General features: G+C 44.2%; 1 protein-coding gene across 4 annotated transcripts; it reads left to right on the top strand.

Annotated features, from left to right (window-relative positions):
- Window positions 1–312: 312 nt before the first annotated feature.
- LOC106809735 (zinc finger protein 442-like) lies at window positions 313–12681 on the top strand. 4 transcript variants are annotated; one of them, XM_014812925.1, is made up of 5 exons: window positions 328–346; window positions 7217–7298; window positions 7618–9044; window positions 9211–10461; window positions 10689–10860. In XM_014812925.1, exon 4 carries the CDS (start codon window positions 9245–9247, stop codon window positions 10451–10453), a length of 1209 nt encoding a protein of 402 aa, XP_014668411.1. In that variant the 5' UTR covers window positions 328–346; window positions 7217–7298; window positions 7618–9044; window positions 9211–9244; the 3' UTR covers window positions 10454–10461; window positions 10689–10860. The 4 variants fall into 4 exon arrangements, with proteins under 4 accessions (XP_014668407.1, XP_014668411.1, XP_014668410.1 ...); XM_014812924.1 differs by lacking the exon at window positions 10689–10860 and having other exon boundaries at window positions 9211–9302; XM_014812921.1 differs by lacking the exons at window positions 7217–7298; window positions 7618–9044; window positions 9211–10461 and having other exon boundaries at window positions 313–346; window positions 10689–12681.
- Window positions 12682–12901: the final 220 nt, after the last annotated feature.

Genomic DNA, 12901 nt, shown 5'->3' with positions numbered 1-12901 from the left:
GCTGTGCGTGAGATATTTCAGCGTTTTATTCATGAAGAGATATTCATGCGTGAGATATCTCAGCATTTTTTTGCTGTGCGTGAGATATTGTAAGATCAGCGTGATATAATCGATCTATGAGCTGGGTCTACGCGCGGTACGGCTCATTTTCATTACATATTAACTTAAGTTTTAGTTTTTATATGTATGCATAAAGGGAAAGGTAAATAGAAAAGGCTTTAACCAGAGGCAGTAATTAACAGGATTTTATTAGAAAACACAAATTGCATCCTGATAATAAGATTGCATGTATAGAGGGCGCCAGTAACCTGTTGAAAAACCAGAAGTGTTTGGGCGTATGGCGTATGTATGTAATTTATATCGCATTGTTTGGTTAAAATGTGCTATTGTTATTTACTTTCAATTATAAGATATTATAAGGATCGACTAGTGATAAGTATGGTTTTAATATAGTATTAATAAAGTTAGATAGTTTATACCGAAATTGTTCACATCTACAATCAAGATTCTGACCACAGAGTGACAGACCACCACGTCCACGGCACCAGTGCCAGTGGCAGTCTCAGTGACCGACCACAGCCGGTTCAAGGATAGAGATGATGTCCACATTGAGACTTATGTCCTATGTCATTTTCGTAAATGGGGGTGTAGCCCTTTTAAAATCGACAGGGGTGTTCTTGAAGGTGTTGTTTGTTCATTTCGACCGAGAAACATGTGACTTTACAGGAAGTGTGGGAAAAACTGCGTTTAAGCGACACTACTAGCCCGTTTCCGACTGTTTCTCACCATTGCTACGCGCGAGAATTTTCCGTGATGTTCCTGTGCTACGGCCCTCAAATGTATCTGCGTATTTGCGCGTGGCATTTACGCACTGATACTACTTGCTCTCCGCAGTAACTTACCTGGAAATCCGTTGATATTCGTCGGCTCGCCTTGCCTTGCTCTTGCTCGCGTAGACTACAGCAAACACGCGCCTGTATTATCAGTTCATTCAGTAACAGTACTGTAATAGCTGATTCATTCATGCCATACACGTAATAATGTCTGCGAGTGCCTTCGTAGCAACCCGACACCTCTATTAAAGACGAACTAGTCCCATACAAACTCATTTACGTTATCGGCTGCGACGCGGCAAACGTTTCAACATTTCACCCGTAGTTACACGCGGGGCGACGCCGATACGAATTTGTGCATGTATTCCACGCCGGCAGCGTGGCGCCGATAGCAGAAACGTGCTCGCCCCCTACCTACGGTGGAGGCACACACCTCCTCATTACTGTTCTCTGATTGACCACTTGGCAGAAAAACCGTCCGACTGCACTGCTCCAAGTCCGCATGTTCTAATTTCCCAACTCGCTGCGCCCGATTGGTGCATCGTGTGGCGGCAATCAGTCGGAGGGCTATACGTTTTTACATATATATATATATATCTAGATATATATATTCACAGACATGTACAACACCAGCCTATCTACTTTCCAATATGTATATATATATATCAGCATGTCTATTTCTACGTTTCAGGTATATACATACGCCAGAGCGTTTTATTGTGTTGCCGCACTGCCAGCGCTATATGTATGTCTATATATATATATATATATATCGACACACGACGCTGATATAAGGCTCTATGTATATACATACGCATCTCAATGTCTCTAGTCGCTACGTCTATATATACGTCATTGCTAAAGTACATAGTCACAGTCGCCAGTCGCTGGGTTGTTTTGGTATATATGTATATATATATCTACATGTGTAGCATTATTTCTCTCTATCCCCTGCCAGCATAGTTGGATATGTATCTATATATTGATATATCTATATCTATACTATTACACACATATAGTTATATATATATATATATATAAAAACAAAGTCAAGGTTTATAGAATAATAAGGCCGTGATTTAAAGTTGAAATTGACGAGCTTTCGGGATTACCCCATCACTTTGCATCACAGTGAGTCTCAGCAGACCATTGACGAATTAGAATGATAATCGAATCAAAAAACAATATACAATGCCGTGTATAGATCACTCCAAAATGACTGATTACTCAATTCTCGCCCGCGTGACCATGAATACGACGGAAACGAACTCACGTCAACATACCTTTTAGACACACGCCCACATAAACACGCACACACCACACACATCAAGAGGACTACACAACACACACACAACACACACACACACACACACACACATACACACTCACACACACACATGCACACACGCATTGATTGACCGCTGCATGTGTATTTCTTCCAAGTCTGACCATTATTACAATAGCTCACGTTCGCACACACATGAGTTGAGCAGAATAATTCTGTAGGGTTCGTCTGTTAATATCGCATTTATGCGTGATGGCTCCCAATTGCGGGATGAACGTAAACTTTAAGTTATACGTGTGTATGTTGAGTGTTCCGATTTGCTTTCGTTGTCTCTGCTCGCTCGTGTGCGTGCCCGTGTGATGCTCTCTGTTGCTGTGTGTGTGTGTAGTGTTTTGTGCGTGCTGTATATATATATATATATTGCGTTGTATCTTTTGTCGTCCTTTATTTATGGCAACGCAGCGATTGTGTGGAAGCATTCATTTTTGACCTCTATCTATAACGCAATTGTGTTTGCTTTGATTATTTTGCTATTTCTTATTCGCAATGTCTGCTGAAACCTGATGAAGATGATGTAATTCTCGGCAAAAGCTGCTCCGTCATCATTATATAATTTAAAACACCTCATTTGTGTTCATGATATATTGTTCTCTCCTTTTCTTGTGTGAGGTTGTTTTTATCATGCAGGGTGTTCGTGTGCGACTTCAGCGTATATATATATAGTTATATTCTATATGTATATATATATAGCTCAGTCTCTATATAAGCACAAGGTTATAGGTAGCTGGCGCCAGATCTATCGGAGGGAAAAAAATGTCTTTTATTACTGCGACGATCATCTCTATCCTTTGAGCCGCACCAGGCTGCGAGCTACTAAAGCCAAAGCACTATTAACCTGACAGTGACAGTAACTACTAACTGTGTGACATCACCCTTTATTTGAAAAATCCAAATTGATATCTACAACGTGAACAATTATGTGTATTTCTAATGAAAATTATTATCATAATTTTCGACCTCTCTCTCAGTCTCTGCCTAGACTGTAACTTGGTTACTGAATAAGTGAATACTGTAAAATTATACGAGACGAAGAATAAATAAATGAGAAAATTACAACTATCTGCAAGATTCGGGGCCCTTAAGAAAAAGCCTTGGCACATATGAGATGTCGCGCATTTCACGCTTTTCATCTCGTTTCTCTTCATAAAATAAGCGGATAACTTTTGTAAAGGTAACTGTCCCAGTTACCATGTAGAAACCAGGACAGTTTTATAAAGTAGCAAATTTCGAATACCTGTGTGTCAGGCTGTGTATTTTCTATTGTTAGCCCTTAACACCCTGGTCGCGGCTCACTTGTAAAGCCAATAAAGGAATGTGCACTGTACAGCCTACAGGCACAGGGTACAATTGTCAGTAGTACATAAGGATACATGAACTGTCAATTTATAGGAGCAAGGCTTATAGTGAAAATTAATTAATATAATCAATGTTAGCGGATCCAGAAGTGAATCTCTAGGGGGGGTGGGGGGTGGTGCGAATTCGATGCGAGCTCAAGGGCACGAAGCGGCCCGATGGGTGAGCTTGGGTGTTAAGTGCTATAAGTACCCTTTCCCTGAAAATTCTTAGCGTGGACGCGTCGGGTCTTTCTAACACGAGCGACCGCCCCCGGCGCCCCCCCTCCCTGGATCCGCCACTGAGCCAATCAACTTCTACGCCATGTTATGAGTAAAGTGTATGTATCCTAATGATTTTTACATGCGTGGGAGCGTCGTGTAGTGCGTTAGCATGCAAGACTCAGGAATAAAAGGATAGATTCAAGTCTACGATCGGCGTCACTGATTGTGCCCTGACACGTTACTAGCAAGAGGAGCAAAAGCACTCCTGCAGCGAGGCTGTTACTAGTGTAAGTAAATTGGTACATTCATACCTAGACATCAACCCATGGGAGACTGGGGCTGGAAAACTGAAGCATCATCATAAGCATTTTGAAACTCATTCACATCGATTGTAGGACGCGAAAAGCGTGATCTAAGGTGGGCACCACCCGTAACGATTACAGAACAAGCCATGGAGAATACCAGACTACTATATGGCGTGGAAGCTAGGGAAATCTTCACTGAATTGGATTCTTGGAAATACTTGAGTCGTTGTTGAGGTTTAATAATTTGGCACGGCGACTTTCATCACAATGTCGCCTCTTCGTTTATATCTTCTAACACGACCACTACAACCTATCTGGTACGAAAAATGGATTTCGTACAACAATGTGTTATCTTTTTGCTGGCGAACTTTTATAAAATGTATTTGTGGGGTGGCAGACGATAGTGCTGTGCCCAGCGCTAGCTGGTAAAGCAAGATGATGGCCGACCTCTACATATCAAACATGTCGCTGCAATTCAAGTTTTTCAGAAACAGATTTGGATAAATCCATAAGTCCTCTGCCTGCGCTTATTTCCAGTTTTGTTGCATTTAGTCATGGCATGTTTTCCAGCTTGCCTGAATATGTCTCCAAGCTGAGTATACCTGGGTATTGCGGCCCTTCGATCCAAGTAATTCATTATAGCAATCTGGCGATGGACTTGCCTGATATTGCCTAAGGTATGCCGTCTTCATCTTAGGTTGCTGGAGGGAGAATCCTGTATATCATCAGGAGCGTATAATGACAATTTGTTCATTATACTCCTGTATATAGTATTATTATAGTATACAGGACCCGAGGCTCACACAATGGCCAATTTACGCAGGGCACTTATGTACCGGTTTATCTTCCCTCCGTGTGGCATATGCTGGGCAAATGTATTTGTTCTATGTGTGCTGGCCGGCTTTCACGACATAAGGACAGCGCGTGGTTTCAGCCCGTGGGTAGCGCAGTGACCGACATTTTTAGCTCGCCCCGATTTTGTGACAGATATGTTGCATAGATGCAAATGCTATTGACCGCCATGGTCTGCGTCTCGTCTCATACCGGTCCAGAGCTTTATTTCTCCCGTTGGTGGGCAACGGGTCAATGTCCATGATCCATACTGTGGATGGAACCGTTTGGACTCCCACAATGCTTTTTCACATTTGCCAAATCTAGTTGTTACCCTCACGATGAGAGCCGGGTTCAACGTCCTAATTTGGAGCACGCCAGTCGACCTACATTCGAGCACGTCCACTTTTTGGCAAAAATGGAAATGGCTACGAGTCAGAAATAGCAGGGTTCAATGGGTTTGTGGTCTCCAAATTCTACTGGCTATACACCGTGACAATGTGACGCAAATAGCTAGGAGCGACTGGTACTCGGAGTACTTATCATACATATCGCGTTTTGATATTGTTTTGTGTATTATACAAATATATGCATATCTATTAGGTGCAAACAATTCATTTTCTCGGACGAATTTTGGTGACAACTACAGAATCAGCACCGAGTTCGCAATTTCTATGTGTGCTGCGTGCCGCTCTTATGCCTCGTCACTTTGATTGACAAGGACCGTTTGCTACATGTTTCAATTGTTATACAGTTGTTACTCTATCGGAGAGATTTGAACGGTCCTATTTTTGGAGCACGCCAGTCGACCTACTTGTCGAGTTACGCCACTTTTGGCAAAATGAAAATCGGCCATCTAAATTCATTCGAGTTTTGTTAAATGTTGGTATCGTGAATGTGTAACTAGCTAAGCACCAAAACAGTTGTAGCCTTATGCGGAAGATGACAACATTCCATTACGGTGTATTTCGTCTAGCTTTCGTCAACAACTCTACATATGTGACAGTTATCTCCATTGTGTATTATCCTCCTATACATGCTATACTATTGATAATTTAGCATTGTTCCTGGGAGATAGCCAAGCGGGTCACCTAAAATTTGACTAGTACAGTCTACTTTATACGTTGGTGTTTTCGTCCTCCGATGCGCGATATTCGAAAACCAAAAGGGTCGGCGATCATTTAGGCCGTAGCGCCATCTTCATCAGATTTCAGCACTTCTTTTTTTTCGACATGTAAACGATACATATATATCATATCAAGAGTTATATAATGGGAATCTCCACATAATTATCTCTTCGCTGTATATATCTCCACTCCCTCTTCTATCACACCACAAGGCGTTGAACTACAGTGTCATTGACACCTTTCATTATTTATAGCATTAATGAGCAAAATGGCCTCCATTACATTATTTTTTACTCTGTAAGGATATCACACCGTAAATAATCAACATATGTTACCAAATTTGAAATCGAAAATGCACGCACGTGTTTTTTTGGAACATGACATTGATTTTACACACAAATTTATGAGGGCTGGTGAGTGAAATTGCTGTTACAGCCCTCTGGGCCGCGTGCAAAAAAATCTCATTCGTGCACTGTATAGTATATTCACTGGGATAGAAATTACTTTTAAACCCTGGGCAGTTCCAACAGACTCCCTACCCTCAAAAGTATGGAGTCCACAGCAAATTGAGTGCAGTCATGAGGTTTCAAAAAATTAAGGATCTTAACAACTACTACGCCCGTTGTGTTTACTTTTTAAGATTCATGCGGTTGACGTCTGTTAATCAAATTTTCTTCCTTGGGCACTTGCGAAAAATACCGGTTCAGTTCCATCGAGCGCGTGCTCCGGAACGAACAGTAGCTATGGAGAATTTTCAGGAGTCACACGACTTCCTGCCATAATGTCAAATCAGGGAGTATTTGACGTTCGATCCGGTTATTCGCACCTGGTATATATATATATATATATATATATATATATATATATATATGTATATATATAAATACTGTGTAGCCCCATTATAACGCGATGGTTGAGGTCCATAAAATGTCATCCGAATTTGCGTTAAACGGGGGCGCGTAAAATCGGGGTTCTACTGTATATATATATAAATGGATAGATATAGATAAATGACAGCATCAGTGCAAAGACATTTCTAATTAATTGAGTATTCTAGTCTCAAAGGGGTTTTTCGTGCATTATAATTGATTAGTGGCACTGCCTCAAGTAACAAGTCACAAGGCAATGTAAAGTGTTTGGTGTAACATTGTTCCTAGCTATAGCATGATTACGTGCCTCAGAAATTGAAATTGAAGCTTGCGTTTTGTGTTTATCCTAGCATTGATCACCTAGGACTATGCTTGAATGATTTCCGCTATATACCGTACTGTAACTTATACAGTCCCGTTACTCCGGTGTCAGTGAGTGAAATATCCATCTGCTCGACTTCTATTAGAATAATTAGATGATTGGTAGAACATACATCTTCCAAGTAAAGAAATTCACCTTCTCTTGATTTTGGAAGGTCTGGTTGATAACAAGAAGTAAAACATTAAAGTGTGGTATCATATATGTGTGTCAAATCGGTAACAACTTTTAAAAGAACGATTTCATCTCGTGCAATTTTAGTGAATTATGTGCGCAGCTGTTTAGAATGCCAGCTTGCCTATATAATATCATTAATTATGATCTGCGCACTATAAGTTCAATGATCAGCAGCTGTCTTTGTGTCTCTTTCAGATGAGGCTTCCCCTGTGTCATCAATAGTTGCTGCTACATTACACTCGAAACTCTTACATGCACTCATAATGGCATCTGACACAGTATGCTATTACAGATGTACGGCATGCTGCGAATGCTTCTTTACCAGTGCAGCATTCATCGCTCACGCACAGTCTGTTCACTGCAAGGTGCTAGTCTGTCAAGGTCATGACCCTGGTGACTCTATGACCTTTATGCCTGTGAGTGGCAATCTTGGCAATGCTGGAGGGTCGCATCGAGATTCGATGGCAGTAGAACAGCGTGACTACATTGATGAATTTCCTAAGGCCCAGCAGCAGTGCAATCGTAGCGACGTGGCAAGGTCCACGCGGCAGTCCGTCCTCCATGGTCGTCGGAGGGCACAAAAGCGTGACAGTCTTGATAGGCGTGCAAGGTTGTATGTATACAAGCACAGTGGTGACGCCGCGAAGACCCGCGCTAAAATTCCTCGACAAGACGACGGAGTGAGATTAGAACAAGATGGTGACATAGAGGAGATCGGAACTAGTTTGCGGGATGAGAGAGTGAAGCTGAGTCGGGCAATGCAGCAGGTGTTTGTTCAACCAGAAGTGCAGGACCCAGCTGCCAGGACCGAGGCTGGCTTCGGTGAACGCTTGGAGACCTACTCACAGATTGTAGTCACCTCAGTAGAAAGCCTTGATGAATGCGAGGTCGTACAAAAAAAAGAACCAGAATTCATATGTCTAAGTGATCATTTGTTTTCTGATTCGTCGTGCGATCAAACTGCCACCGGTAGAGCTGAGGACAGTGAGAACCCAGAGGAAGTGCTGTCCATACCTGCTGCAGATGCGCAAGAAATTGAATTCTCACAACCATTTCATATGTCGCAGTATAATACAAGAGAACCGAGTGCAGAGAGTGCAGAGTGCTGGACTAATGATAGTGGTGCTGGTACCTCTAGCCTGCAGGAAGCAGATGTAATAGAGTTGCAAAAACCTGTGTGCGAATTAAGTGCAGTGAGACGTCGTACTGGCGTCAGTGCTAGCGATGTAAACACGCAGTCGGAAGCAGTTGCTTCTGCAGACGCTATTGCTTATTTGAACAAAGTGTCGGAAAATGTGTGGACCAGAAACGGAGGTCTGGTCAGAAAGGGCAGCTACTTCTGTCCTGTCTGCATGTTAGAATATAGATTGAAGGGGAGTCTGTATAAGCACATTCAACAGATGCATAAAGAATTTAAGCCGCTGAAATGTCATGTGTGCAGCTATGCTTTCCTGATGCGTAGTGATTTGAACAAACACCTAAGAAAACACACTGGAGAGCGCCGATTCCAATGTGTGATATGTCAAAAGAGATTTTTAAGGAAATACCACCTGCGACGACACGAAACCGCATGCAGACAGAAGCACTAGATGTTACAGTGGCTGTCGTGCTCTACACTTGACGTAATTAAAAAAAATAAAAACTAGCTCGTGTGTGCATGGGTACTTTTACTTGTTGTATTCTAAATCCAGTTATGTCCAAACTTCATGTGTGCTCATTATAACAGGCATTGTTCCGACAGGTATTTCACATATCAGAAACTTCCAGTTGTTTTTCACTTTATTTCAGGTGCACCTGGTTCAAACATTTACCCTTCCACAAAATGGCATGCGTATGCTATTACAGATGTACTGCTTGTGCGGAATGCTTCTTTACAAATGCAGAGTTCATTGCTCACGCACAGAGGATTCACTGCAAAGTTCTAGTGTGTCAAGGTCAGGACCCCAGCGACACCACAATGTCACCCATTATTGACATCAGTGGCGATGTCCCAGAAGGGCAGCAGTGTCATGACCTTGAGGACTTTATCGGAAAGCAGCAGGAAGGGCGCAGTGACCTTGACGACTTCATGACAAAGTCACATCAAGGTAACGAGCGCGGCGACCTTGACGACCTGCTGGCTAAACCGCAGCATGGCCAACAATGTCACGACCTTAGCGACTTCATCTCAAAGTCGCAGCAAGGTCACGAAGACGCCGACACGTGCTCGTTGCAAGTGTACAACCCTGGTGTTTGCACGCGTCGTGAAGGACTGATTGGCGGTCAGCATTTTCGCGAGCCAGCACAGCAGGATGGCAGCAACGCCTGCTGCAGTGAGACTGTCGAGAGCTCTTCAAAGATCAGCGCGGCCGAGGCTCTGCTGAAGTACGAAGATCACGACATGCAGCCAGACATGGCGAGCGGAGAGGCCAGCTACATGTCACACGCGCCGCCATGCGGCGGACTTGTCGTCAAGACGGAAGCGGGCGAGGTTGCTGGTCATGCAGCAGGTGGCAGCACTGTCTGCTTTGAAGAGACCGATTTCCTACAGCCATTCCGAATGCGGCACACCGAGCTAGCGTACAGCAGTACCGATCGTGTGCCACAGAGAGTCAGCAGTGGTCCCGCTCTGCGCAGGAGACCTGAAACCAGTGGCAGAGGCTTGGGGCACTTCCGACAAGCAGTCGGCGAGGCAAACAGTGTGTCAAATAATATGGCTGGCGTGAGCGGAGGGGGGTGGGGATTAGACGATCGGGGGGCGAGACTACTCAGGAACCATATCTACACGTGTCCTGTCTGTGCGATACAGTGTCACCTGAAGACGGACCTCAACAAACACATCCGAGAGAATCACAAGAAGTACAAACCGATCAAGTGTGACGTGTGTCACGCCGCCTTCCAATTCCGCAAAAATATGACCGAGCACATGAAGACGCACACGGGAGTACGTCCGTTCAAATGCTACCTGTGTAAAAAAGAGTTCCGGCGCAGATACCACTTGAAACGACACGTCGTGACGTGTGTGACTCCACCGTCTGCAGTTATAATGTGATACAACAGGTGGGTCAGATGCCCATCTGTGAGATAAACACTTATGGAGTGAAAGTGACTGACTATAATAAAACCTACAATGAGATGTGTGATTTCGTCACTCGCAAGAGGGTAGCTTCACTCAATTGAGTAGAAATGAAAACGTGTAAAGTATAGCGTGCATTGGCGTGTTAAGCTGTCGTAAACAGGTTCAAAAAGGTGCTGAAAGATTGCAACTGGTTTTCCCTTTCTTGCAGGTGATTCTCAACGAGTTGTCTAAGTTTGACAGGTCACTCCACATGATGCAGCACTCACACTATCCTGCAGCGGCGGACCTGCATGCAGTAGCTCCCCCTGCTGGCAGCTCTGACACGTATTATCGGTGTACGGCATGCAGCGAATGCTTCTTTACCGAGTGTGCCTTCCTCATGCACTCACGAACGGTCCACTGTAAAGTTCTGGTGTCTCAAGGTCATAATCCAGACACACGCACGATGGAGCCACAAGGAACCGATGTATCGATGCACGTCGATCGCGAATCTACTGTTGTAATAAAAGTGGAAGCCGCAGACGAGTCTGACATGCCCTCCACAGAGGATGCGGGTCCACCTTCGACTTCGGTTAGTGTCAATGTTGATGCTGCCGCACTGCTGCAAGTGTCGAATGGTGAGACCATGCCGTTGCAAAACTCTAATGACGATGTTGCCTCAACATGCGACATGAAACTCTCATTGCCTGCTATGTCTCAGTACAGTGGTGCCCCCTGTGGTTCCATTGCTGATGTGTCTCGCCTAAGGATGGACACAACAGCCGACTTCTTACATTACCTCGTCGATGCCGAGTCATCCGAAAGCACGGAACATGCGAGCGATGGCACGCATGCTTGGCTGAAGGAATCGCGCAAGCGACTTCCAAACACGCGAGACAATTTGGTGCAGGGTGGAAACTCTCTCACATGTGCGGCCAACTCGGCTAATCTCGTGCAAGCTACGTACGCGCCGCCCTTTACCCAACTGAGCGTCGCCCCAGAAGCACAATGGAGCGGCCAGGCGATGCCGTGGCCCCACCGCTGCGATAGGTGTGGAGTAACATTCGAGTGTGCAGCGTTGCTACGCACGCACGCCGCGCAACAGCACAACGTAGCCGGCGCCTACAGCTGTGCCACCTGTGATACGCAGTTCCCCAGCGAGCTACTATTGAGGATTCACTCGCGCACGCACGTTGGCGAGAACAACAGGGGTCTCCAGCGCAGCAGCGCGGCAAAGCAAACACGCGACGCTGCAAGGTGTGATGTTGGCGAGAAGCCGCAACAGCAGAAGCAGCGACACGAATGCAGGACGTGCGGCACGACATTCTCCAGTTTGGTGCACCTGCGCACTCACACACGCACGCACACGGGCGACCGCCCGTACAAGTGCGACATATGCTTTGCCGGGTTCGGCGATTCAAGCAACATGCGGCGACACCGACGGATTCACACGGGCGAGAAACCTTACGTGTGCCGGGTGTGTGGTGCAGCATTTAACGTGTCGAGCAACCTGAAGGCTCACATGCAGAAGGTGCATGCTGGTGTGAAGCCGTTCAGCTGTCAGCTATGCGATGCTGCGTTCAACATGTCAAGTACACTGCGGTCTCACGTGTGTCAAGCAGCGTTGCCGACAACACGCAAGCAATGAGAAATGCAGTTATCAGTAGGTTTACCCTGACCACTGTTGTTAGCACTGTGTTCGTGTCTTTGTACGAGTGAGAGTAGAGTCACTGCAAATATGTGTAAATTATTGATAGCCTTTTACATCGAAGTGGTGTGTAAAGTGTTAGTAAACTATTAACGTACATGTTGTGTACGTGGATGTGTTTATTATTTTATCATCATTTTAATTGTATAAAATGTATCGTGTGGGATCATTAGCATCTTATGCCTGTCAATTGATTCCTGGTTTTGACTTTGGTAGTTCGTGAGCTGGCAACTGTGAAACGTGATTACTGCACTGTTGTAGTATTTATTCATAATATGATAGTTAGGAACTGATCAACTGGCTAAATCTGCAAGATAATTAATACTTTTATTGCGTAGATTTCTTACATTGTTTGGATGGTACTGGTAATTAGTAGATATATTCCTGGCAGGCTGGCATCATATACTGGAAAATTATGAGCCCAAGTTTAGTAACACTAATATATAGCTAGTGTCTACTGCTATATATGTCACATATTTATGAACAATAAAACAGGATTAAAGTTCAATAGATATTTATTTGTACATGTGTACTAAGCATATGATAAAACCTGGTACAATATTCCTCCTGTCAACTTTTGAAAAGTCGTATCATGATTGAATTGCAAAAGAATATACTAACGAAAACTAATCATTAATGAAATTCAGCCTACGGTCATGCGTAGTGATGTCCCGATGATCGATTATAATCGAAAGTCGGTCGTTTGCAGCAACCGACTAAGCGCTCTATTATGA

Source organism: Priapulus caudatus, unplaced genomic scaffold (genome assembly GCF_000485595.1).
Source record: "Priapulus caudatus unplaced genomic scaffold, Priapulus_caudatus-5.0.1 Scaffold380, whole genome shotgun sequence".
In the NCBI taxonomy this organism is placed as follows: Eukaryota; Metazoa; Priapulida; class Priapulimorpha; order Priapulimorphida; family Priapulidae; genus Priapulus; species Priapulus caudatus.
This window is presented reverse-complemented; position numbering and strand designations above follow the sequence as displayed.